Here is a 25,538-nt window from a genome sequence, read left to right as displayed (position 1 = left end):
CTTTCATTCCTTTTCTCTCTCTTGCCTAGAAAACTAGCACGCTTGCTCTCAGATGCTGTTGGAAAGAAGCAGTTGTCATCTTGATTCCAGTTTTTTTCCTCAGTGCAGAAGGTGTAGTGTGAGCCAAGTGGAGAGTGTTCTTTCCTGCTGTCCAGCCACTCTTCATGGAAATCCGGCCCATAGGATGAGTAGTGAGCAAACAAGGGCTGCGTTCTCTATGGGTGGCAGGTGTCAGACTGCACTGAAGACTTGAACTCTGAAATTGTTACTGTTCTTCACAGCAACAATGTAACGGTGTTCTTATTTTGTCTAATTTTTACAGGATGAGCTTCTTTGTAATTGGAGAGGTGAGAAGGCAGATATGTAAAACAGGCGCACAGATGTTTGTTGGGGGAACAGTAAGGGAACTGCTGATGCCAATAGAATGTAATGATGATCCACTGATTAAAGATGCTTAGATAATTAAAAAAAAAAAAAAAGGGAAATCCAAATCCTTCCATGAGTTCCTCCATGCTTGTGTTACAGTTTGATTGGGAACTAATCCATCAAGGCATATTACCTATGCAGAATGATATACCTCTACTGTTCAGCTGATTATAATGGGACTGTCTTAAAAAGTAGCACCTTGATTGTGCCAGTTACATTGTACTCGAGTCTCTCAAATTGCAAATCTTTGTGATTATGTGCCTAGCAGGGCTTTTAAGTCTTCCTGGTTTGCTTGAACATAATTTGTTGCTCTAGTGTTATGCCTTCACTCATCGGTTTTGCATCGGTTGTACTGGTGATAATCACAAAAGATTTGTCTTTCTAGATGAAAGCAGAATGCTGACTATTCAATACAAGTAAAACTTGAGTGGGATTTGTTTGTTAATTTCACTGGACTCCTTGAAAATTAGTTTTGATGAAGAGTTCTATGAAAGGTTGCAAAGTACAGAAAGCGTGTCCAGTCAGGTCTGATCTCCCATCTGAACTAATTAGCCAAGAGTCTTAACATCTCATGCTCTCATATACTTGTTTTTGTATGTATCGCCGGTGACTGGGTTAGCTTAAGAATATTGTCAGCCGTGTCCTTGTGGTTCGGGCTAGGAGCTCCAATGATTTATCATTTTTCCAAGCTGGTCAGCAGCAAAGTAGTATTATTTCTCTGTGTCTTTTGTTTGCTTTCTGAAGAGTTGTGGGTGGTGGTTATTGTTTGTTTGCTAGTTTTCACTTTTTAAAATATTGTACTGGGTAGAAGTATATTAAAAATGAAGGTCAAAGATACTCAGCTACAGCTTTCCAGAACTGGAATGTGATTCTGAGAAGTGTGCTTTCCTTCCAACTGGCTGATGAATTCCTTGTAGCCCAACTCTAGGAGGGACCACCACCTTTGCTGCTTTTCCCAGGGCAAGCCCAGGGACCTCAGTTGCTCCACACCCATCTTGCCCTCTGGACCCTTCACCATCTTTGTAGTCCTACTTCAGATGCTCTCTGTTAGTTTTATGTCCTCCTTACATTGTAGCACCCAGCGCCACACCCAGTGCTGGAGGTGAGCCTGCAGCAGTGCAGAGCAGGACAGCCCCTTCTCTCGCCTGCTGGCACTGCTGGGCCTGGTGCTCCCCAGGGCTCAGTTGGCCCCTTTGGCTACCAGAGCACACTGCTAGCTCGGATTCAGCTTTTATCTAATGCTCCTACAGAACTCAGAACTGAGAGAAGGAATTCTTTATGTTTAACAAGTAAATTACAAAAAAGGCAAATGATTTTGGTTTTTAAAAATAACACCAACAAAAAGGTAGCACTGTAACTTTCATATGAAAAGGGTTACAAAGGTTTGTGTTATGTTGGAGTTTTCAGCAGTAGTACATAAGGCCCAAGGAACCCTATAGAGAATAGTAAATGAGTATCTGTAGAGGGTTTTTTGTTTGCCTTGTTTTTTATTGTTTTTACTGGGGTGCTTACAGCTGCTCAACTTCTGCCTTGCTGGCATTTTCTATGTCTCTAAAATTAAGAGCAGACACAGAGACAACATCAACTCTTCCCTCTATTTGCTATGTCTTGATGCCCTTCATCAGCACAACCATTTCTTGCAAAGCCGTTTCTTCCCTTGGACATTTGAAAGAATAAGGAGAAACTCTAATCTGAAACTTTTAATGTGAGAGCGTTAGGAGGTGTCTGGTACTGCAGATGTGAAATGGAGAGGGCACTGTAATCAAAGGGGCTGAGCGTCAGAGATTAACAGACAGTTTCTAGTTTTCTCTGTAATGTACCTTTGCCTTGGTATGTTTGTGAGGTGCCGGCTGGGTTAAAGCCTGTATGAATGAATGAAGAGACTAGATGAAGGCAGTTGGAAACTCAAAGTGTAGGAAAAGGAATCAATGTCATTGACAGAAGGGGGTGAGCATAGAAAGTCAAAAGTATTATCCTTTGTACTGAAGGAAAAAGCATCCAGAAATGTGTGTTGGGACTGAGAGGGAAGCCGAGTACTGAAAAAAGTTACTTTTTTCCTCTCCAGTGACTTTTCCTATCTTCTGACACTAGTGAGTCTAAAAATTGATCTGCTGCAATGGACATGTGTATTTTTTTCCTCCCCTATAACAGGTCGTGACAATGCATGTGAGAAGACTTCCTACATGTTTCTGCGGAAAGAACTTCCTGTGCGGCTAGCTAACACCATGAGAGAAGTCAATTTGTTGCCTGATAACTTACTTAACAGGCCTTCAGTTGGGCTAGTGCAGAGTTGGTAAGTTTTTGTTTGTTTTTTTTTTTTTTTTAAAGTTGAATTGAGAAATTAGTGTAAAACTAACGCTATATATGATGCTTTACATTCAGCCTCACAGGCTGGCCTGTTTTTTGTTTGGAATTCTTTATAATGTGATTTCTGGTCAAACAAAGTTTTGTTTTCTTCTGTCTCATGTTAACTACTATGGATCTTAGGTAAGAATTTTGTAAGTTAGTATTTTTAATGAAAATTTGTAATGTCTCCCAGGTCATTGGAAGTGGTCAGCAACTGGAAGAGTTATCTTCTTAAATATTCCTTGCTGTGTTACACCGTGACTTGTCCTTTCCCCTTACTCTTCCTCTGTCAAAAATATTGAAGGCAAGTTTTTGCCGCCTTCTCACTGCTAAATCTTTAACAACAAAACCTACTGTTCAGAGGAAAACATTGGAACAGGACAAAATTCTGTTGCTTGTTAAGTAATACTTTCCTTCTTAATAAATAGTGTGTGATGGTAAATGTTGCCATCTTTTCCACAGTAATTTGTTGCTAACCTATTTGCGAATTTCAGAGACAACTGCCTTGTAGTAAGCTCTAATTTTTTTTGTTGTACAAAGGATGTTCATTGTTTCTTTCCCTGCAAATGTTTGATCCAAAGAATTTATATAAAAACATGTTTGAGGTATACATCCAACTTCCCTTTGTGAGTAACAGCTTAAGGGCTGGGTGCATGTCTTGCAAAAGCCAACATCGTAGCCCTTGAGCCAAGAAATTGTGGACTGCATATCGTCTTATATTTTATCAGACTTAAAGTATAAATTAGGTTATGTGTTATTGCACAATTTGGTTTAAATATATTTGTATATGAGACAGCATTAGCAGTCTAGATGACTGCTTCAAACGTAGTGACTAAGTGCTTCAAGTAAATGTAAATGCAGTACGACCACACAATAGTAATCACTTCATGATTAAGTGGCAGCTTGCAGGGACTGAAGGCTTGTGTCTGTCTGACGTTACCAGAAGCTGTTACACCAAATAGAAGAGTGGATAATATCCTGGCCTTTTCAAGCTTTTTTGATCTAGATGACTTGTGAAGCTGTCTTTAGTGAAATATAGATGAATGGAGGAATTAAGTAATTTTTCTGTAGTAACTGTAGTGTGATACTTGACTCTGACTGTAGTCAAAATATATGCTCTGCAGCATAGGCTTCCACCCTGCTAACACAGAGCCAAGCAGAGTTTGCATCATTTCTGGCAAAGGAACTGAATAGGTGTTTAGAGGTGCTTTGGTTAGAGGTTTTAGATGAGTTTAATAGTTGTGATAGATACTGCCAACTTAAATCTGGAATGTTTCTGAATATGACTGTAGCATACTTATCCAAATCATGTATCATATCTGACAATGTGATGTATACTATCACAGCTGTTGATTGATAGTTTTCTGTTAAATCAGACAACTGACAGTGTCTTCAATATGCTGAAGAGGTTCAGTTAGATGTCCTACCCAGTGGTCCTCTGACTTTGATCTTCAGTTAACTAATAGTTTTTTCATCTGTTTATTTGCCAATTTTCAGTAATCTGTCTTGTCACCAGCATAATTGTTTTATTTGCACTACCACTTAACACTAGAACCTATGTTTCTATGTAGTTTTTAGAAGACTCCAAATTAGTTGGAGCCTTACATTGCAAGTTCCCAGTATAGACATTAATATCAGTCAGCCAAAAACTTCAGAAGCTCTTAGTCCTTATGGTAGATTTTATTAAACTTTTAAACTAGAGTAAGATGTTTATATAGACAGAACTTTGCTTGCTTACTCCACCTACTGTGCAGCATGGATCCTTTCCCATGAGTCCTGCGTCTGGGCAGTCAGTTACATTCAAGATTGCATGAATTTCACAGTCTCTTAGGCCTCTTGTGAAGCAGTTTCATCTTGACTCTTCTGAGAATATTCACTCTGCTGCAGGCAAACTCTGTTCTCCAGCCTTCTCATTTATCTCAGGATGCTTTTCTTCCTGTAGCATGCTGCCTGACTGCACTGTGTAACATGGATTTAACTAATGATTGCTCAGGAAAAGTGTAGTCTTTCTCTCTCCTTTCTGGGTTCCTTAGCCTGATGTGTGTAGTAGTGAGGATAAGCAGAACAGCTGTCCTTCCTTTGTACTCATCTACTCTTTTCTGATGAAAACTGGCTTTACCTACATAGAGAACTATGAACACGAAGCAGAGTTATGCATTTACATCTACACAAAACTAAAAATTAGCTCTGTCCCCATTACAGTTTATAACTTAACGTGTGTGTGTTTTGCCTGAAGGTTGCAAGGGAAGAAAGGGAAACAATAATGCACTTAATGTCTTTTGGCTGCAAAATGGAGTGGTTCCAAATAAGAGATCAGCAAGCAGCGTGCTAGAGATTTACAGCTTATGGACAATTTTCCACTAAAAAAAAAAAAGACCCTTTCTATAGGTCAGCTTTGGGAAGGATGTTCTGTCTAAAAGCGCTATGCAGGTAGAAGATGGATGTGTGACAGAATTGCTTAGAAGGACATCATCACTAAAGTGATGTGGAAAAATAGTTGCAATAAAATCTTACAGCAGCTAAGATGTAACCTTGTAAAATACTCAAAAATGAGTGTGAGGGTTGCACAATGAGCTACTCAGTCACATCTATAATTCCCATCTTAATTAACCCTAGCTTTTATCTACTTTGGGCCCTTCCTGGAAAGGCACATTAGAGAAATCTGTAGTTCATGGATTAATAATTGTTTTTGTTCTATTTTTTACATTCAGACTATGCTAACAAAATTATGTTACCATGGAGATAGGTTTTATCTCATCGGTGCTTGGGTGTTAAAGACTCTAACGGAAAATCTTGCTGAAATTCGTGCTGGGGGGGAAAAGCCAAGTATCTTGTGTGAGTTGGAGGGGGTGGAAAGAAAAGTTGGGGGAGGGGGAAAAGAACGGTAGTTAAATCTGGAGTTGGCATTATGAGCACTTAGAGTGATTTCATGTATGAAATGTGCCATGCTGGAATTACTGCATTTGGCAGACTGACAGGAATTCAGTTGACTTTGTGGTAATTGGAGAACGAACAAAGCTACAGTGCTTGAAGCCAAAGAGCTTGCCCAGTGAGTTGTAGTGGACTGTACTAAATAATTAAGCACCAGAAAGACAGCAGATTTGAAGGGCATAAGCTTTGCTTTCTGCTTTTGATGACTCACCAGAAATGGCAAAGTATAACTGACACTGTCTTTTTCCATCTAGGCTATGGGTTTGTTGTGTTGCCGTTTTCTTTTTTTTTTTTTGTAGATTTCTGTTTTGTTGCATTCATTCACTAATAACGTAGGAAATTGTCCATTATTCTTTCCTCCTTTGTTCTAGCTAAGTAGAAATTTTACCTGGAGTGTATTTAAAATATGATCAGGTTTGGATTTCCAATGCTTGGTAAATCCTGTAGTTAAAACCTTCAGTTATCCATATCTCCCCTATGCTCCTTTATAAAAAGAAAGTTCAAATAAAGAAATGAACTGTGTGAAAAGGGAATGATATTCTTTACCAAGCTTAACTGCCATAGGGGTATAATGCATTGCTGACTCCACACTGTTAGGGGAAAAACTGTACTGTAATTGCTGTTATGACAGAGTTATAAGTTACTAATAGATCATCATGGCTTTAAATTTCCTTTTAAACAAGTTTTTACTTCTTAGTTTCTTCAGCTTTTAACTCTTTTCGGGGAGGAGTAAGGGGTAAAGGGGTGTAAGTAGTTTGAGAGCATGTAAATCATAACCAAACAATCATAATCAAACAACAACAAAAAAAAAAGACAGCATTTGTAGCTCTGTTTGGAAGATGTGTAGTCTGTGGGCACTGGACAGTGGGTTAGATTTGTTTGACTTAAGGTTACATTTTTCATTTTTTCCAACTTCATTTAGCCACGGGTTTAGAAAAGAGTGAGTGATAGAAGAAATTTGAATGGCTTAGATTTGATGTTAATATTCTTTCCTCTGAGCTTGTATTTCTAACTTGCTGGGTATTTGTGCTAATGATCTTGCGTTAAAGTAATAACAGTTCAGAACTGGAAAGACATCTAAATATTGTTGCTAACTCTTTTGAAAGGAAAAACATTGCTTAGTGCCATAGATTATCGATCACCACAGATACTGAAGATAAACCACTTCAGTATGTTTGTAGATTTGCTTAGAGCATTTAGCTTGAGTAATTTCCCTTGGTTTCAGAAACTCTCAGTTCTTCATTATGCTGTCGGCTCAACCAGTGGCCTTAGAACCTGTTCTGCCTGCTGCTCGTGCTCAGCATTGATGACCATGTTTGGTAGCTTTTTCTTGTTGACATGCTTTAATCTTCTTTCTGATTGAGACTGTTTTCTGCACAGTTACCTCCTGCATTACGTGAGATAAACACTTGGCTTGTCCCTACTCAATCCTCCAGTAATACAGAAGTGCTGATCCTTCAGCTTAGAGTTAGTAATGTTTGTTTACTCCAGAGGCAGCAGTCTTAGGACCAATGTTCCAATGAGCAAATAGGGTGTACTCATCTAAATATAGCATGCTAATAATTGTGAGCAGCCAATCAGATCCTCATAACATAAAAATCAGGTATTGCTTGCATTCAGTACCTGAAATATTCATTGCTATGTTATCCTCAACATCAGTACAGGATTGCTGATATTCAGGATTTCTGATTGGTGTTCTAACACCCCTCAAGATCTGGGGCTGTTAGTTGACACTCTGCTGAATGCTAGCCAGCAGTGTGCTCAGGTGGCGAAGGACAATGGCATCCTGGCACCTATCAGAAATAGCATAGTTGGCAGGGCTAGCAGGGTGATTGTCCCGCTGTATTTGGCACTGATGAGGCCACAACTTGAGTGCTGTGTTCTGGTGTAAGAAAGACGTTGAGGCCCTGGAGCGTGTCTGAAGAAGAGCAACAAAGCTTGTGAAGCACAAGTCTTATGGGGCTGAAGGAACTGGAATTGTTCAGTCTGGAGGAGAGGAGGCTCAGGGGAGACCTGATTGCTCTCTGACTGCCTGAAAGGAGGTTATGGTGAGGTGGGGGTCTGCCTCTTCTGGGAACGACCTTAGGTTGCACCAGGGTAGGTTCAGGTTGGATATTAGGAAAAATCTCTTCTCAGAAAAAGTGGTAAAACATTGGAACAGGCTGCCTGGGGAGGTGGTGTAGTCACTGTCCCTGAAGATGTTCAAGAACTGTGTAGATGTGGCATTGAAGGGCATGGTTAGAGGACGTGCTGGTGATGTGTTGATGGTTGGGCTAGATGATCTCAGTGGTCTTTTCCAACCTTAATAATGCTATGGTTCTAGTAAAAATCTTTGAGGCTTCTTAACTGTAGTTATTACTCTGTATCTTCAGAAACGAGGCATTCAAGATATTGTATGATATCAAGGATCAACATGTTCCTAATAACCTCCTCTCACTTACTGTGCCACCGGAGATTCTATCAACTCTGAAACAGACTTACTGAAGACTCTTTCATATTGGAGGAGGCAGAGAGCTGTTTATCTCCTTAAAGATGTTCAGAAAGTTAGGCTGTTCACCATGGAGAAGAGAAAGCTTGTGATTGAATGTTATCAATGCAAATAAATAATTCATAGAAGAGAATAAAGATGAGGGTGATAGGCTCTTTTCAGTAGTCCCCAGTGAAAGAACAAGAGGTGATGGACTCAAAACACGTGAAATTCTATCTGAATGTAAAGGGAAAAATAACTTTATTACAGCAGGGGTGATCAGACACTATAAGAAAGTTACCCAGAGAGGCTGTGGAATGTCTGTCTGTGGATATTCAAAACACAACTGGGCTTAGTCTAGAACAGCCTGCTCTAACTGGCCATGTTTGACTGGAGATTTGGACTAGATGATCTTAAGAGGTCATTTCCAGCCTAGAAGAGTCTTTGATTTTGTTGCACAGTTAAGTTGAAGCCCTAGGTTTTTTGAAAGGCAGAAGGCTGCTGCTTTCACAAAAAAAAGCCTATACTGAGGGTAAGAGGAAAATAGGGAGGGCACAAAAAAGAAACACAGATGTCCATAAAACAATTAGAGTGGCTGCATAGATGGAAGCAGGAAGGGAAAGGGTTTCTGAACAGGAAGAAGATTTGAAAAGATGAGGGAGGAAAGCATGAGGAGGGAAGGTGTGGTTTTTGAACAAATGTACTGACACAGCATTTGACCCTTTCTATAACATAAGAAATGCTCTACAATGTGGAGGGTACTTATGACAGTTTAATGTGTCTCTTTGCACATACTGTGCTGTGCCTGTGCTGGAAAGCTTCAAACCAGTTCGACACATTCATTGGTTCAGATCATGACAGCTATATTGTCTTTGACACCTTTATGTTCATCTATAGAAGCTTCTAGTGTAGTTTCTTCTGAGAAGAACCTGATTTTTAGTGCCAAAACCACTTTGTAGATCTGCAGTGCAATTAAGGGAAGGTTATTGGGGAATTCATTTCAAAACCATGCTTCTGTCCTAGATTTAGATGCTAACTTAGACACAGTCATTGAAATCCAAGAGATCAACCTATATTCAAGAAACAGAAGATGACTCCTTCACAGAAACAGGCAGGTGTTTTCTGGGTAAATTACTTTTCTGTTTAGAATTAAATAATTTCCTGTTTTTCTTTTACCACACACACACACACACACACAGAAAATTAAGACAGCGAGTGCTTAATTACATAGGATGATCCTAGCTTTCTTGTTTGCTATGGGCTGTAATATATCATGAAGGAACTAGTCCATTCTGACAGTCTTGGTGATCTTGATTGCTGTTTTTTTCATTCCTAACTGTATTTACAAGAAAAGGACACCATAGGGAGGGTGGTATCTTTGTATACCCAGAAGTCAGTTTCTTCTTTGAGACAATCATGGGTTGCCAGATCAGTCTTTAGATGCATTCTGATCATCAGGATAATGGTGAATAAAGAAGGTAGCAAAGACTGGTTGCAAGAAAATCACGTATTCACTAAATCTGTGGGAAAACTGGCCACAAGAATGTGTGTCAAGCATTCCTTCTGCATGAGGTTCCCTTGTCTGGCAAAGAGTAGAAAGCTGATCTTCTGAAAGGTTTGATTGGATTGAACTTCTGTCTGGAATTGTCTTGTTGCTTTGACTGCCATTCTCTCCATCTTTCATTTTGGAGATTACTTTAATTATATTTTAACTATGTTTAACTATGTTTTGCTAACTGTAATAATTGTACCTTTTTTCATCCTTACCTGTGATTAGCTTGATTGATCTTGATTCATATGAGGAAGATAATGTTGAAAAAAACGTACTTCTTCAAAGAAATCGTAGAATTACCGAGGCTGGAAAAGACCTCTAAGATTATCCAGTCCAACCGTCCACTATCACCAACATTTCCCACTAGACCATATCCCACAGTACAACATCTAAACGTTACTTGGGTTCTTCCAGGGTCAGTGACTCCACCACCTCCTTGGGCTCCTTCTGTTCCAGTGCCTGCCCACTGTTTCGGAGAAGTATTTCCCAACATCCAACCTGAATCTCCCCTCGCACAGCTTGAGGCCATTCCTTCTAGTAAATGAGGGTGCTTGTACATCTGTTATACATTAAGCCTCGCAAATGAAGCAGTAGAGTTCTGCAAGTAAAGTGGCTATTTTCCCATGAGGATTAATAATATGAGAGTGCATATAAGGACGCGTTCTCAGAGGAAATTAGTTCTCATTCACTTTTTCAGAAACCAAGTCCCTCCTTCAGCTGACAGTCTTGATGGCTCTTCCCCTGCCTCTCTATCCTCCACATAGTACATACTCATCAGTCCCTGTGTCAGTAGATCTACTTTAGTATCTTTCAAATTGGAAAATATTATACTTTTCAGAAACACATTTTCAGCGGGTTATGGATCAAATATGTATGTTGCAGAGGTGTTTCTGAATTAATACTCTTCTAGCATTTTAAAAGAACAACTTTTAAGATAAGCAGAGACATCAAGTACTTCTCAGACATGGAACAGACAAGCAACAATGCAGTTCTGTAGTTATTTTTGATGGTGTTAGTAAAAAATAAAAATCAGTGTGACAGGACCTAGTATAACTATGCTGACCATGTTGAAAATATTACTCTATGTGGTGAAATTTCTTATTTTAGCCTAGGATCACCTCCATTGGAGTAGTCCTGGATTGTTTCTGAAGGTTTATGTGACTTCCATGGACAAACTTTCACTTCCTTACACTGTTCTGCATGATAACCTTGTTACAGAATGGCTGAGTTGGGAGGCAACCCCCTGGATACCATGTAATCCAGTCCCTACCTGAGCAGGGTACCCAGGCGGATGTCCAGGCAGCTTTTGGAGATCTCCAAGGAGGAGACTCCACAGCCTCTGGGCAGTCTGTGTCAGGACTACATTGCCCACACAGTGTAGAAGTGCTACTTGGTGTTCAGAGGGACCCTCTTTTGTTCTAGTTTATGCCCATTGCTTCTGGTCCTAATGCTGGGCACTGCTGAAAAGAGCCTGGCTCTGTTCTCTTTGCACCCTTCCTTCAGGAAATTATAGAGAATAATGAGATTTCTCACCCTTTTCCCCCCTCCCCCCAAGCTTACTCTTGTTCAGTCTGAGCAGTCCCAGCTTTCTCAGCCTCTCCTCACAGGGTAGTGGCTTCAGTCCCATGTAACCTCAGTTGCACTTCTTGTCCTCTGTGTATAGGTTTCTGCAACACTATAATCATTGTCCACAAGTGGGTTTTCAAAGAATATTCGTGCTCTGGTGGGGAAATAGGAGAATGTTCAATTTTCAACACTTTATAGAACAGACCTCCGTTATTTTGCTGTAACTTGGCTGGATAGGATTAACTTTCTTCATAGCAGCCAACATATAGTGCCGTGCTTTGAATTTGCATCTAAAATGGTGTTGGTGACACACCAGGGTGTTGGCTGTTACTGAGCAGTGCTTCTGTGCTGTCAAAACAGTCTCTTTTTCCTCATTCTACCCTGTCCCCCACCCCAGAGTGTATGTTGGAAGGGGACACAGTTTGGACAGCTCATTTGAGGTTTCTGAAGGAATATTCAGTGTTACAATATGGCTTTGTGCTTAGCAGTAAGAGCTCAAAGGAGGAAGAAAAGGGGATGCTACTGGTTATTAGGTGCGTATTTCCTAGCAATCATTGTGCATGCTGAGGCTCTGCATCCCTGGATGTGGCTGAACATCTGCATACTGATGGGAGAAATAGTGAATTAATTCTTCTTTTATTTTTTTTTTTAACTTGCAACTTCTGTTTTCCTTATCAAACTGTCATTATCTTAACCTGTTAGTCACAGAATCACCAGAACAGATCTCCAAGATCATCCAGTCCAACCGTCCGCCTGGCACAATATTTCCGATTAAACCATGTCCCTTATTACAACATCTAAATGTTTGTTGAGCACCTCCGGGGATGGTGACTCCACCACCTCCCTGGGCAGTCCATTTCAGTGTCTGATGACAAATTTGGAGAAGAATCTCCTCTGGTGCAACTTGAAGCAATTCCTTCCAGTCCCATTGCTGGCTATGAGGGAGAAGAGGCTGACGCCTACCTTGCCACAACCTCCTTTCAGGAGTCTTTTTGCCTTCTTTCTATTTTTGCCCCAACCAGCAGGAGAGGAGAATGAGAAGCAGCAGTGTGCATAATTTGCTGTTAGCTGGAGTCGGCCCAGCACAGTTGCCTCTTCCCTGTCTTCCGTTGCTGTTTTTCATCACTTTCAGTTGCAGTGGCTTTCCTGTTGTGTTCCCTTCTCTTGATTCCAGTAGGGCTGATACAGAATAACAATCCTGACGGTGCTCAAAGCATTTTGGTACCATTTCATATGTAACTTCAAGTGTTGGTTCTGATCACTAGTAAAGGCTTTCGTAACAATTCTCAACGCTTTCCCTAAGCTTGCTTTTAAATGGGAGGAAGACTGACTTTTTACAGGGGCATACAGTGATAGGTTGAGGGAGAATGGTTTTAAGCTACGAGAGGGGAGATACAGATTAAATATTAGGAGGAAAGCTGGGTTTCTAATGGGTGGAGTTGCATTATGTTTGTTCTGATGAGATTCCCTTCAGTGTCTGGCATTGTAATCTGACACTCACTTTGAAATAACTCTGTGTAATGTTCACCAAAAAAAACTTGTTTCTTTTCCCATCAGTGATGCCCTAAAACAGTTACCAAATTGAGGCATTCACATGTAAGATGCTGATTTAGTGGTAGGGTATGCACTGCTACTGACATCAATAGTCCTAGCCACGTTCTGCTGACAGTCTTTTTGCTGTGTGCATTCTTCTATTTTGGGTCTATCAATTGAGGTAAGTTGAGTTACTGATCCAGATTAAAACTAAGCAAAATCCCCAACAAAAAAGTATAAAAGAATGCTTTCAGCATACCAGTTGCACTATTTGCTATGACTGAAGCTGAAATGAGAAATGGAGTAGCAGTATATGGTTCTGGGGGGAGTTAGAGTCACATAATCATAGAATCCTTAGGGTTGGAAGGAACCTCTGAAGGCCATCTAATCCAACTCCCCTGCAAAATACCAGGTGTATCAGGTCCAGGGCCTTATCCAGCCTTACTTGAAAGTTTTCAGGGACAGGGCATTCCATATGTGTTGTCTGGGGTTGGCCCCATACGTGGACAGCGATGTTGTTGTAAACATGATTGCAACTTGAAAATGTTGGGTGAAGTTTCATAGCCCAGTTAATTACTCTTTAAAGTTATTTCTTCTCTCTTTTGCTTGTTTTAGCCAGTTGGGCCTTTCTTTGAGTTATTTTTATGTACAGGAGTGGCAGCTCCTTCTGATAATGTCAAAACCCTATTCTTTATGTGTGATTGATACCTTGTGTGATTTACTTGAAGAAATAGTTCCAAATTCTCTAATCTGTAAAGCCACATCTGTATTATGAAGTACATCTGCTCCTGAGAGTGATACTTTGCCCTCCGGACGAGCATTGTGAAATGGCGATGTTTAGGTGGCTTTCCTACGAAGCAGGCCAGCCGTGTTATTGATGAGTGGTACGTTGCCCTTAGTCTTCTTTGGGACCTGCACAGTACCTCCATGGCTCTAAGCATCCGTAGTTACTTGGTTTTCACTGAATGTCTAAACTAAAACGTGATTTGTTTTCCTGGATTGTGGACTGTAGGGTCGTAAAATGTAGTTTTTAATTCAGCACAGTAACTTTTAATTAAAAATAATGTATTTTGTTTGCTCTGTTTCTCTTTGTTCATGCTGTCTTTGCAAATCTCAGCCTTTGCAGACAAATGTGCTATACTTCTGTTATTTTAGATTAGATTGTGTGGCCTTAAAACTTAAGTAAAAATTCAAAGCAATTTAGGTTTAATTATTTTAACTACTACTTTATTATCTTTGCTTGTTTCAGGTACATGCAGAGTTTCCTTGAGCTTTTAGAATATGAAAATAAAAGTCCTGAGGATCCTCATGTTCTGGATGAGTGAGTAATTTATTTCCTCGTGACAGTTTATTTTAAAATGTTTTGTTTTTTATTGTACCGTAGGATAATAGTGACCTTAATTGTAAGGAAGAATCACGTTGCTGCCCTTTGTAGTGTCCTGTGTGGTACCAGATGACTTAGACCTCTACCTTTTCTTCCTTTAGTTTAATTACTATCACAAGATGTGAGACTTGCCTGAATTGAAGTATTTCTGGCCCATTAACACTCTAGGAGCTTTTGTTTGGGAGCTGAATTTGGTGTCAGCCTCAAGCTGTCAAAAACAAAAACAACATTAAGACTTAGAGGAACAGATTTTTGATAATGGAATGAGCACCCTGGTCATTTTAGTTGATTAAGGTAAACTTAAGTTTTTGTTGTCACTTACAAGGTAACAGTTGCACGAGAGAGAGTAAAAGGAGCTGAAGTGCTCTTTTAGATAGGTTTGATATCCACACTGCACGTCCCAGTCTTGAGAAGTGGACTTTGCTGCAGTTTGCAGATCTACCAGATTTTTTTTTAAATGACCCAGAGCTGCTTATTACACATGTTTTGTCACTTCAAAGTGATCATTAAGAATGTTAGAGCAGGAGCAAACTCATCTTGGATAGAACAGAGCAGTGGTGCCTTCTTCAGTTTGCGTGAGGCACTCCTACAAACTGTTATTTATATTCTTTCCAGCTGCCTCATGGCTTTTTGGCTTTCTGATGCTCTTTAGTAAATGTGTGGATATATCACTTAACCCTTCACTGCTCAGAGCTGAGTTGGGCTTAATGTCTCCAGGATCCTCAGGAATGATTTCAAGCACGTAATCAATTTCAGACTGATTCAGAGTTTTGACCTCTTGCAGTAGTGTGGTGTTTGTGTGTGACAGCCAGCCCCCTGACTGCATTACATGGCTTTGGAGGATGAGGTGTGTGAAGAGTCAGTGTTGTCAGTAGATCTTCAATTAATGCTATTCTAAATAGTGGAATGACAGATAGGTGAATGTAAAACTGTCCTCTGGCTGTCATCTCTCTCCTCACCTGTGGAACCTGCTTAGGGTATTCTAAGAGTCCAGGGTTTCTTTTTTGAGAAATTCACTTTACCTATCAGTGTTACAGGATTATAGATGTTATCTATGCACTGTTTGTGAAGCAGTGTAATGAAGTGAGTTGGGAAATTGTTCTAATGGAGAAATGGCTCTCTCTTATCCTTATCAGACCCCAAACTGTAGCACCACAAAGACAGCAGAGCCAACATGACAGAAGTGGGGAACAGAACAAATAAAACTAAACCAGTGCTAATGCTGGAGAAATAGCTTACCAGGGTGACCCTAATTCTCTGCACTTAGTGTATAAATATGAGGAAGGATGAATGTTAATGAGTGTTACCTTCTGCAAACACTGGAAAAATATTTCAATGGGATATTTGTCACAGGATTTCTGTGTTACAGAGGTTCAGAGGTACTTCAGTTTCCTTACTAGATTCTCCTGATTACTAGACTGGATGAAGACATGCAACATTGGCAGACTGCTGTTGCTGCCAGTAGAATGGGCATACAGGGAAAGCTTGGGTTACTTTGGTTTTGGTGACACAAACATCTTTCCTCCAGCTTCAGGTGGGAAGCCTTTCTACACTTCTGTCAAATAGTGTGATTGCAGAAGCATTAGGACAGTGTTTCCATTTGGTTGTAAGCTGGCAGAAGTGTTTGAAACTTTCCATGCTGTCAGTGTGCATCCAGATAAACAAAGACAGAAGTTGCTTTTCATATGTAGAAGGCTTGTAAAAAGTGATGTTCATTAAAGGCATTCAGAAAACACTGCACACCCTGTACCTATGAGCTTCTTCAATGATTCTTTTCTCCCTTTGTGATGGGAGAACATCAGAGGAAGTGTTCTAGAATTGACAGTAAACGAAATAATACACTGTGAATATGTCTACAGATAATGCACACAGAAGAAACTAAGTAAACAAAGATAACTTTCCTTTCTGCAGTATAAAGATTAAAATATCAGAAGTCGATATCAGTAGTAGTAGTAGTAGTTCCTCTTTTAGCAATTTTAAATAAATAAATGCTGCAGTAACTAAGAATAAGAACATACCATTTTGTTACTTGAAAACCATATGACATGCTGTATCAGTCAGTGTTTTGCACTTGGAAAACTGTTGCACTTTGTAGTAGAGAAGTCTGTCAGAGGGTGAACTTAGTTTGTTTCTGGAGGTGCTCAGCTACCTGCTACTACTGAGTTAAAAAGAGTGGTTAATGAAAAACTGCTAGTAATAATTGCATGCTGGTTCTATTTAAAAAGAATTTTTTTACTGTCTACTCATGGCTTTTTTTTCAGTTTTTCAGACTGCATCTATAAAATAGGCATAGCAAAAATTTCCTTTTGTCCTTGTGATTTTTTTTTTTTTAATTTTTCTTTCACTGTAACGACAGAGTGAGGCAGAATGATATGAACAGTCACTTGGGAGTTAAATAACTTGTGTGGTGACATTCATGAATTATCTTTGCAGAAGTTTATAGACTTTATTTAATAGCAGACTTAATTTATTTAACAGCTATGGTAACAAACATTTTTTTGTTACTGTAGAAGCCAGTGATGCTATTTGACTATAGTATCTTCATATTAGTAATTTCTCATCTGTCAAACCAACTGTGTTGTTTATTCATTGTAGTTGTATAAATGCAGCGCACTGAATTTTTCCAAAGATTTATTGCTAAATAAAACTTTCAGAGCTATTCTGCAGTTTATTTTTCTCAAGCAATCCCTGTGAGCAGCATAAAAATTTCATTATATACTCTTCTATGATTTGTGGGTCCAGTGAAAGCTTCAAATGCCTTCCAGTTGTTTGCAGGACAAGAAGTGGGTAAGGAGTGAGTGATAAGATTAAGGAAATGTGTGACAGTTTCTGCCCTGCTGCTTTGAAATATGCATGCATAGTTTGATATGGTTGGTCCTTTAAAGCATCTATTTAATGGAAGGGCTTGAATGAACTCAACTATCTTTGAAGATAGAATAGGAGCCTATCTATCATTGCAGTAGTGAAAGATTCCTTTACTGTATGCATTCACACACTATAAGCTATGATGTGCCAATCTGTAACAAGTAAACATCCTAGCCCTTTCTTTGCCATTCACACACACATTGTGCATTTGAACCCTTCAATAGCAGGATGACAGTGACTGACTTACCCTTGTGGAACATGTAAGCATGTTCCTGTGGGTAGTGGAACTACTTAAAAATAAAAAGCAAAGCTGTTTGCCAGTAGCACGTAGTAGAGGGTGCTGTCACTTGTTGTCTTTTAGATATGATTGTAACTTTTTCTCATTGAGGTTTCACGCCAGTCTTGTTGCTTTGAAACAGAGAGGAAGCATGATGACAACAGCTAGGCACTAGTCTAGAAAGCTCAGTGGTTACAAATCACACAGGATTAGGAGTTAATAAAGGGTTTTCAAACTTGTTAAAATATTTCTTAGAATCTTAGAATCACCAAGGTTGGAAAAGACCTCCAACATCATCCAGTCCAACTGTCCACCTATCAGCAATATGTTCCACTTAGTTACTTAGTACTTACATCACTTAGTACAGATGTCACTTAGTACAACATCAAAACGTTTCTTGATCACTACCAGTGATGGTTGTTCTACCATCTTCCTGGGCAGCCCATTCCAGTGTCTAACCACTCTTTCAGAGAAGTATTTCCTAATGTCCAGCCTGAACCTCCCCTGACACAACTTAAGGCCATGCTCTCTTGTCATATTGGTAGTTATGCAAGAGAAAAGGCCAACCCCCACCTCACCACAATCTCTTTTCAGGCAGTTATAGAGAGTGATAAGGTCTCCCCTTTAAAAGGGGATAAGCCTCCTCTTCTCCAGACTGAACGATCCCAGCTCCCTCAGCAGCTTCCCATAAGACTTGTGCTCCAGACCCTTCACAGTTTCTCTGCCCTTCTCTGAGCAAGCTTCAGGGCCTCAATGTCTTTCTTGTAGTGAGGGACCCAGAACACAACACTCAAGGTACAGCCTCACAGATGCTGAGTACAGAGAGATGATCACTCTCCTGCTCCTGCTGGCATCAGTATTTCTGATACAAGCCAGGAAGCCATTCACCTTCTTGGCTACTTGAGCACACTGCTGGCTCATGTTCAGCCGAGCATCAACCAACACTCCCAGGTCCATTTCCTCCACACCATCTTCCAGCCACTCTGCCCCAAGCCTGTAGCCTGAGGTTGTTGTGACTGAAATGCAGGACCCAGAACTTGGCCTTGTTGAACCTCATCCCACTGGCCTCAGCCCAGCGATCCAGCCGGTCCAGATCCCTCTGCAGGGCCTCGCTACCCCCAGGCAGATCAACAGTTCCTCTGAACTTGGTGTCATCTGCAAACTCACCGAGGGAGCATTCAGTCCCCTCATCCAGATCCCAATAAGGATATTGAACAGTACATTTCAAGAAAGATTGGCAAGTAATAGGGAACAGCCACGTGGAAGTCTTTAAACTGGGAAATTAGGCAATTCAGACTTCTCCTTTTATATGCAGCAAAACAGTGTATAAAGACTACTGAATTCTTTGTTAATATATGGGCAAAATGAGATGATCAGACCAAGAATGATGGAAAAGTTACTGAATATTAATCTTCCATTTCTTTGGAGCTGGCAGTGTATAGGGGAAAAATCATTTTAAAAGCAGATCACTCACTAGTTAAGAGTAGTATGGTTTGCTATCAAATGATTGGCTCAGCTGTCTGGTTATGAAAAGGAAGGAAACATCTGCTTTACATCTGCATTAGACAAGGTGACTAGCTGATACTTTTTTTTTTTTAACTTTTGGCGACCTTACTCTTCCTTCCTTAGTTGGTGCATATTTTACTTTTGATACAAATAATTAACACATTTCTTTTCCGTGTTTGGTATAAATCTACTGAGTGCTTTATAGTTAGCTTTAAAAAAAAAAAAAAAACAAAGTTAAATGTGCTCGTGTAGACATTGCACAACAAATTTCCTTTCTTTTAAAAACTGCATGTGAGGATTTTTTTTTTTAAACAAAATTGTGATTGTTATGGTGCCAATATTTAGCATTAGAGAATGCAGCACTGACTGAGTAGCACTGATTTTCCGTGTCTAGGCATTGGAAAGCTATTAATACATAAAGTATGCATGAGTTTGTGTGTGGAATAAAGAGTATGAGCACTTTGAAAGTGGTAGGTGTTCAGCTGCCTTGGCAGGAGGAACAAAAACTCTCCAAGAGAAGTGCTGGTTAAAAACAATGCAAGAGATATTCTCAAACTTCCCCCAAACTGCCAGAGGGAGAAGAGTCATTCTGAGCACTGTTGTATGTGTTCTGCCATCCAGTGGTGTAAAATGAAACTGAACAGAAGTCACACAGATAACACTTATCCCAGCATTCAGACGTCAGAATAGATGCCAGGTAAAGAAACGCGTTCAGAAATTACACAGCACGGGGTGGAGTGTTAGGAAGAAAGCACAAAGTGTGAACTTGTCAGGAAACTGTGAAGGGAAGTTGTTTTGTCTGAATCACCTCTCCAATCTACCAGCTACTGTTACTTGCAGAAAAATGAGTTACCATGATGCGTGTGACTGTGGTTGTAAGGAAATCTTCTGTTAGCAGTGAAGATACTTATTTTAAAGAAACATTTTGGGGAGAAATAACTTGAGGCAATAAATTTTTCACAGATCTTGTGTGTGACATCTTGATGTAAGACTTCCCTTTAAATAAGCTTGTTTGGGTACAACTATATTTTATTTACTGGGTGGGAAAGTAAATAGATAAAATGGTTATGCTGTAGAGAGTTGAAAACAGAAATAAGAGACAGAGTTTAATTAAATCTTTAACAATCTGTTTATAATTTTCTTTCTTCTAGCTTTTTAGACGTTTTAATTAAAGTCAGGAACAGACACAATGATGTGGTTCCAACCATGGCGCAAGGGGTGATTGAATACAAGGAAAAATATGGCTTTGACCCATTTGTTAGCAGTAACATCCAGTATTTTCTAGATAGATTCTACACCAACCGCATCTCTTTCCGTATGCTTATTAACCAACACAGTAAGTAATCGCTTATTTCATCTTTAAGAGCTTCAGTTATTGCTTGTAATCCTGAAGCCATATCTTTTGTTTGAATATTTTTCAAACTCGTGACTAATTCTTAATATTCTGTGCTAATGATGGTAAAGTTGTACTGACAACTGATTAACTTGGTACTTCACAGCTATCAGGAGTGAATCCAAAGCACCAGTATGCTTTCTTCCAGAACTGGGGGGTGTTATCATTGTGGCTGTCAGTTTTCAATCTTGCTGGCACAGACAGCTTGCATAGTGATGCATGATAATTTTAGATCTTTCTGCTCAGAAGTCTGTCAACGTTTGTAGAGTTGGTGTTTGTAATCAAATAGGAGGATGCAGGTTTTGAGTAGGTTGTGTCCTGTGTGCATCTTCTTCAGTTTTTCATCAAGTTATGTAGACTTTCTTGCTTTTTAACTGATACTAATTGAGTATTTTTGACTCGAGGTTTAAATTATGACCCCTTTGTCTCCCTCTTCTTCCTACTCCCTATTTAAGTATATATTAAGTATGAATATTAGAATTACTTTTGCAACAGGGTTTCATTCCTTTTTTGTTGTTACTCATAAACTTTTATACTTGTATTGCACAGTGAAAGGAGTTACTTGCACAGCTCCTATTAACCATTATATGCAAGTATGCAGAGAGTGGTGGTGTGTAAAGTTAAGGCCAAGCATGTGATATCTGAGTGTATCTTGTACCTTTTAGCTCTAAGAGCTTCTCTGTCTGCCCATTGTTCAGCTTTTGTGGCCTATTAATGTATGAGTGCACCACAGATGGTGGGGAGCAAATGTGGAGTAGTGCATTGTGAGGTTTTATACATCTTGTGTGTCTTTCCAGTAACCTTCCATGTGACTAGCACGTGCCATGCTGTGTGTGTACAAGTAACTTTCATGTGTCAAGCATACTGTGAGATAACTCTGCATTTATGTCGTGTTTCCTTATTGACACTGCTTATTACGGCACGGTTCTGCAAGGAGCATTGTGTCAGTATATTACCTCACCATTTCTGGAATAGGAAAAGCTTTCATATCATTTGCTTATCTCATACTGCCTCTGGTTCTTTATCAGAACTGCTTAATTTGCCATAGCAGCAGAAAGTCACTGCTGCAAAAAAGCTTAAAATCCTTCTGCCTCTTTGAGAGTTCAGCTCTCAGTGAAGGGTTTGGTGAGTGCCAGACCTTACCTGAAAGTGGAAGTGCTGCTGACAGTTGTCTTCAGCAGCAGGCTTTCTGCCAATTTGCTGCAGTGTCTTTACACAGAACGTTGTGCTAGCCAGTAAGTTGGAGGTATCGTTGAAGATTGACGTGCTATGCTGTCTCAAGTGTAAAGGCAAGTTATTACCATTTGTTTTTCCTTATAGCGCTTCTTTTTGGAGGAGACATTAACCCTGCTCATCCCAAACATATTGGAAGTATTGATCCTAATTGTAATGTGGCAGAGGTGGTTAAAGGTAAGGAAACTAACTTGACAATTTTGTTGATTGAAAAGTTCACAATTTAGAATATGAATAAATATACTATTCTGATACAAAAGACTGAAGGTGATGTACATTGATGTAATAATTTGAAAATAAAGACAAAAGCAACAAGAAACAAAAGTTTTGCAGTTGCTTACAATGAAGCCATGAGCTAAATGAGAATTTCTAAAGTCTCCATAATTAAGAATGGTGAAACTTCTGTAACATTTCTGATACATTAGCAGAACTAGGGAGACATGATTTTTTTAACTTTAGTACATTCTTTTTAATCTCAGACTAAGTACCTAAATGTTGTATTAAAATTGTATTCTTTTTCCCCTGAAATACTCAGAAATGTGTTCTAAAGCACTATTATTTTTATTTAATGCTGGTAGTGAAGAAATTTGAGAATAAGTACAATTTTCTGATTGATTTATTAAGCCTTGAAGTACAGTGTTCTCAGATGTGTGGTTGTTCCAGCAATTAAGCACGTGCATTTTACCACATCTCATCCCATTCTCTCTTGTACTGGAGACGTGTTCATGTTATGAATGGTCATATGCTTTCAGAGCATTAGTAAAGATGTGTGAGGCAATGCTGTCTCCCATGAAGAACTGGCTTATTGAAGAGTCATGCTCTGGATGTATCTATTTACAAATATAGTTTTTGATCTAGGAGTGAATTCCACCCTCTATCATTCACTGCTGTTTATGCAGTTACTAGAAGAGAAGGATGTGTTTCTTCCCTTTTCTTTTTGTCAGCTTTCAGCTAAAAGAGAGAACTTTGTTAGAATTTGGCCTGCATGATAGCTTGCTTTGTAACAAATGGTTTTTAGTGTTAGCAGGGCTTCTCATCTTCTAGCTCTTTGGCTTCTAAGGTGGCTGTTTTCCAGCAGCTCTATTTTCATTTGTTGATCTTATTCCACTTTGACCTTGGTATTTTATGGTGCAGGCTTGTTTATTTCAATACTCCTTCTAATAGTAGTGTTTGAATCTATTTTATCATGAAACTCATACTTGCAGTCTGTCGTGGACAGAGAAGAGCGTGGTATCAACAGGTGTTCAGTCCAGTTTTCAAGCTAGTAGCTGCAGTAGATAAACTATATATGAAAACTTGTCCTTTAACAAAATCAGGACATCAAAACCAGAATCCTCTGTTGTCTTTCAAAGAAACAAAATGTCATTAGAGGAAGAGCCTATCTAAAGCCAAAGTAATTAAGGCTATTTCATCTTCAAGGTGGTCAGAGGGGTTAGCATACATTTTATATACTATGCTAGCTCTAAAATGACCTAGTGTATAGGTGTTATGTGGAGCAATTTGCCAGAGGTAGGATGTGACTTAGGCACTGGATGTGTCAGCTATAGGCTCTGTATGTCCTTCAAACCTAAATGAAATGATTTACATGCCCACTTCTCACTTCAAGCAGCTCTACCGAGTGAAGCATCTTTAAATGCCTGAGGTGGGTCACTATCTCACTGACTGTCCTACAGAAATACTTTTTATTTATTTGAGCTGAGAGCAACTCTGGACTTGTTCTTCAAGCTATTACTTTATATGTACCAATAGATCCTTCACTCCTTTGCACCTCAAGCCGTAACATGAGGAATGTTTTGAACTTCTTGATACGGTCTATTTTAAAGTCCTAGGCTTCTGCCAAAGATGAAGGTGGTTTTTAGAAGAAGGATGTCTGTACCTAGACACTTTTCTGGATGCGTAACTGGATCATGAAGTGATAGTGTCTGTCTTTTCATCTCAAGCACTTCAGGGTGGCTACTTCTTGAAAATGGATGAGTCTTACATTCTATTTAGAGAGGCTAGATGGAATTTTTCAGTCCCTTCATTTTCTTGAGCTTTACATAATGAGTATATCTGCAATATATTCATATACTGATGTCTTCAGGTTTATTATCACCTTATTATTAGTGTTCTTTCTCCACAATAAGGAATCCAACTCCTGCTTTCTTGATCCACATCTGATTTTCACTTCCACGTAGATGTGGAAATTCTTTGAAATGTGCTTATTTAATCTTTTCTCCATGTAGAGCCCCTTGGTCAAAATAGCTCCACAGTTACCTTCAACTTTTGATGGCTGATTGAGTCAAGATGGTAACTATGCTCCTTATGTTTCTTTTTTTTTTTAGTTAAAGTACAGGATTATTCACAAGGCCATCAGATATATATCCAATATTATTATATCCAATAGTTTGGATATTAAATGGAATTTTGATCTTTTTACTAGGGCACATTTTGTTGTGCTAATGACAGGACCTTTTTAGAGAAGGTCTTTAGAATTGACTGTCTTGGCACAAAAGACTCCTATTGGAGAGTGATATTGAAACATTCTTGGATTTGATCAAGAACATCCCCAACTTTGATTAGTTCCGTGATTTTATTTGTTATGCTTGTCTTGGCACTGACTATTTTGTTTTGTAGTGCCACTTTGGACAGGAAGAAGGTAGAAGACCCAGGACTGGGTCAAATGCAACTGCTACAGTATCTTAGCAAATTACTCCTTGTCCACAGAACTACCCCATCTGTTCATGTGCTTGCTCGTAGCCAACTCTAATAATGAGGAAAAAATCATTACCTGAAACCATTTTCTTTAAGGTAACTTAAGCAGTGTAATTGCAAACATTTCAGTTTGTAATTTCTCTTTAGGCTAATGTTTGGTGCTTGTTGTTGAGGTGCTTTTGCAAAGGAGATACTGGTGAATATTTAGAATCTCTAAAAATCTTTCCAAAAAAAGAAAAAAACAAAACCTCAACTTTCTTGCTGTATTTTGTCAATACATAAAGACTAATTTGGATACTGTGAAAGCTCCTTTTGTTTGGGTTCAGTAAGAGAGAATGAGGAATCTTAGACTTCAGTTTGTCTCTGAGAACACTTTGGGAATTTAAACTTTTAAACCTTATCATATTAATAAAAACCTGGATTTGTGGTGTCAATCTCATACTTTTTTTATCTGTGTTGGAAAGAACGAGTACTAAATTGTGATTGGGACATGGTAAATGAGCAAAGAGAGAAATGAAAGATAGCTTGTCTCTAGTAATTTTCTTTTTTTTTTTTTATTTTAAATAGAGTTCATACTTTCTTGACAAATAGACAATGAACCTGTAGACAGATTAGAACGGATGCTAGCATCATGCTTGCAATAGTGAGCATTCTGCTTGTAGTCTTTCAGATACTGACTGAGCTTTGCTAGTCTTTTTTAACTGACTTGTCATAAATTGGTGTTCTCTTTTTGTAGATGCTTATGAAACAGCTAAGATGTTATGTGAACAGTACTATCTGGTGGCACCTGATCTGGAAGTTGAAGAATTCAATGGTAATTGAGAACTTCATTTAATTTAAGTGGTGTATTTAAGAAAAAGCGTTTCTAATATCTGTGGCTTTGGTTTTGCTAATTAATTTTAAGTCATAATTTGAACTCTGCAGTCTTGTATTGCATCTCAGAATCTAGAGGGAATTGGCTGATGTAGCTGCCTAGCCATTCTCTATGATATTTGAAAAGTCATGGCCATCAGATGAAGTCTCATGTAACTTGAAAAAAGGCAATGTTCTACCCATTTTAAGAAGGATAGAAAGGATGAGCTAGGGAACTATTGACCAGATAGCCTTGCTTCAGTGCTGGGAATATCATAGAGCAGATCCTCCTGGAAGCTATGCTAAGGCACATGGAAGAGAGGGAAGTGATAGGGGATAACCAGCATGGTTTCACCAAGGGCAGGTCCTGCCTGACCAACTTTGTCACTTTTTTGTGATGGTGTGTCAATGGGCATGGGAAGAGCCACTGATGTCATTTGTCCGGACTTCAGTAAGGCCTTTGACACAGTCCCCTATAATATCCTCTCCAAATTGGAAAGATATGGAACTGGT

General features: G+C 39.2%; 1 protein-coding gene across 1 annotated transcript; it reads left to right on the top strand.

The window, feature by feature from the left end:
- The first annotated feature begins 323 nt into the window (after positions 1 to 323).
- Positions 324 to 25,013, top strand: LOC104915378 (pyruvate dehydrogenase (acetyl-transferring) kinase isozyme 3, mitochondrial). Its single transcript, XM_010726271.2, has 6 exons — positions 324 to 347; positions 2,451 to 2,719; positions 14,071 to 14,142; positions 20,005 to 20,189; positions 21,567 to 21,656; positions 24,910 to 25,013. Exons 1-6 carry the CDS (start codon positions 324 to 326, stop codon positions 24,993 to 24,995), a joined length of 726 nt encoding a protein of 241 aa, XP_010724573.1. The 3' UTR covers positions 24,996 to 25,013.
- Positions 25,014 to 25,538: the final 525 nt, after the last annotated feature.

This window comes from Meleagris gallopavo, chromosome 1 (assembly GCF_000146605.3).
Source record: "Meleagris gallopavo isolate NT-WF06-2002-E0010 breed Aviagen turkey brand Nicholas breeding stock chromosome 1, Turkey_5.1, whole genome shotgun sequence".
NCBI classification, from domain to species: domain Eukaryota; kingdom Metazoa; phylum Chordata; class Aves; order Galliformes; family Phasianidae; genus Meleagris; species Meleagris gallopavo.
This window is presented reverse-complemented; position numbering and strand designations above follow the sequence as displayed.

Bases quoted from the DNA above. Each gene is read 5' to 3' on its own strand.
- LOC104915378 (XM_010726271.2), top strand. From the start codon at position 324: ATGAGCTTCTTTGTAATTGGAGAG. The intron at 20,190-21,566 runs GTAAGTAATCGC...TTTTCCTTATAG, and splicing joins TATGCTTATTAACCAACACA to CGCTTCTTTTTGGAGGAGAC. The intron at 21,657-24,909 runs GTAAGGAAACTA...CTCTTTTTGTAG, and splicing joins TGTGGCAGAGGTGGTTAAAG to ATGCTTATGAAACAGCTAAG.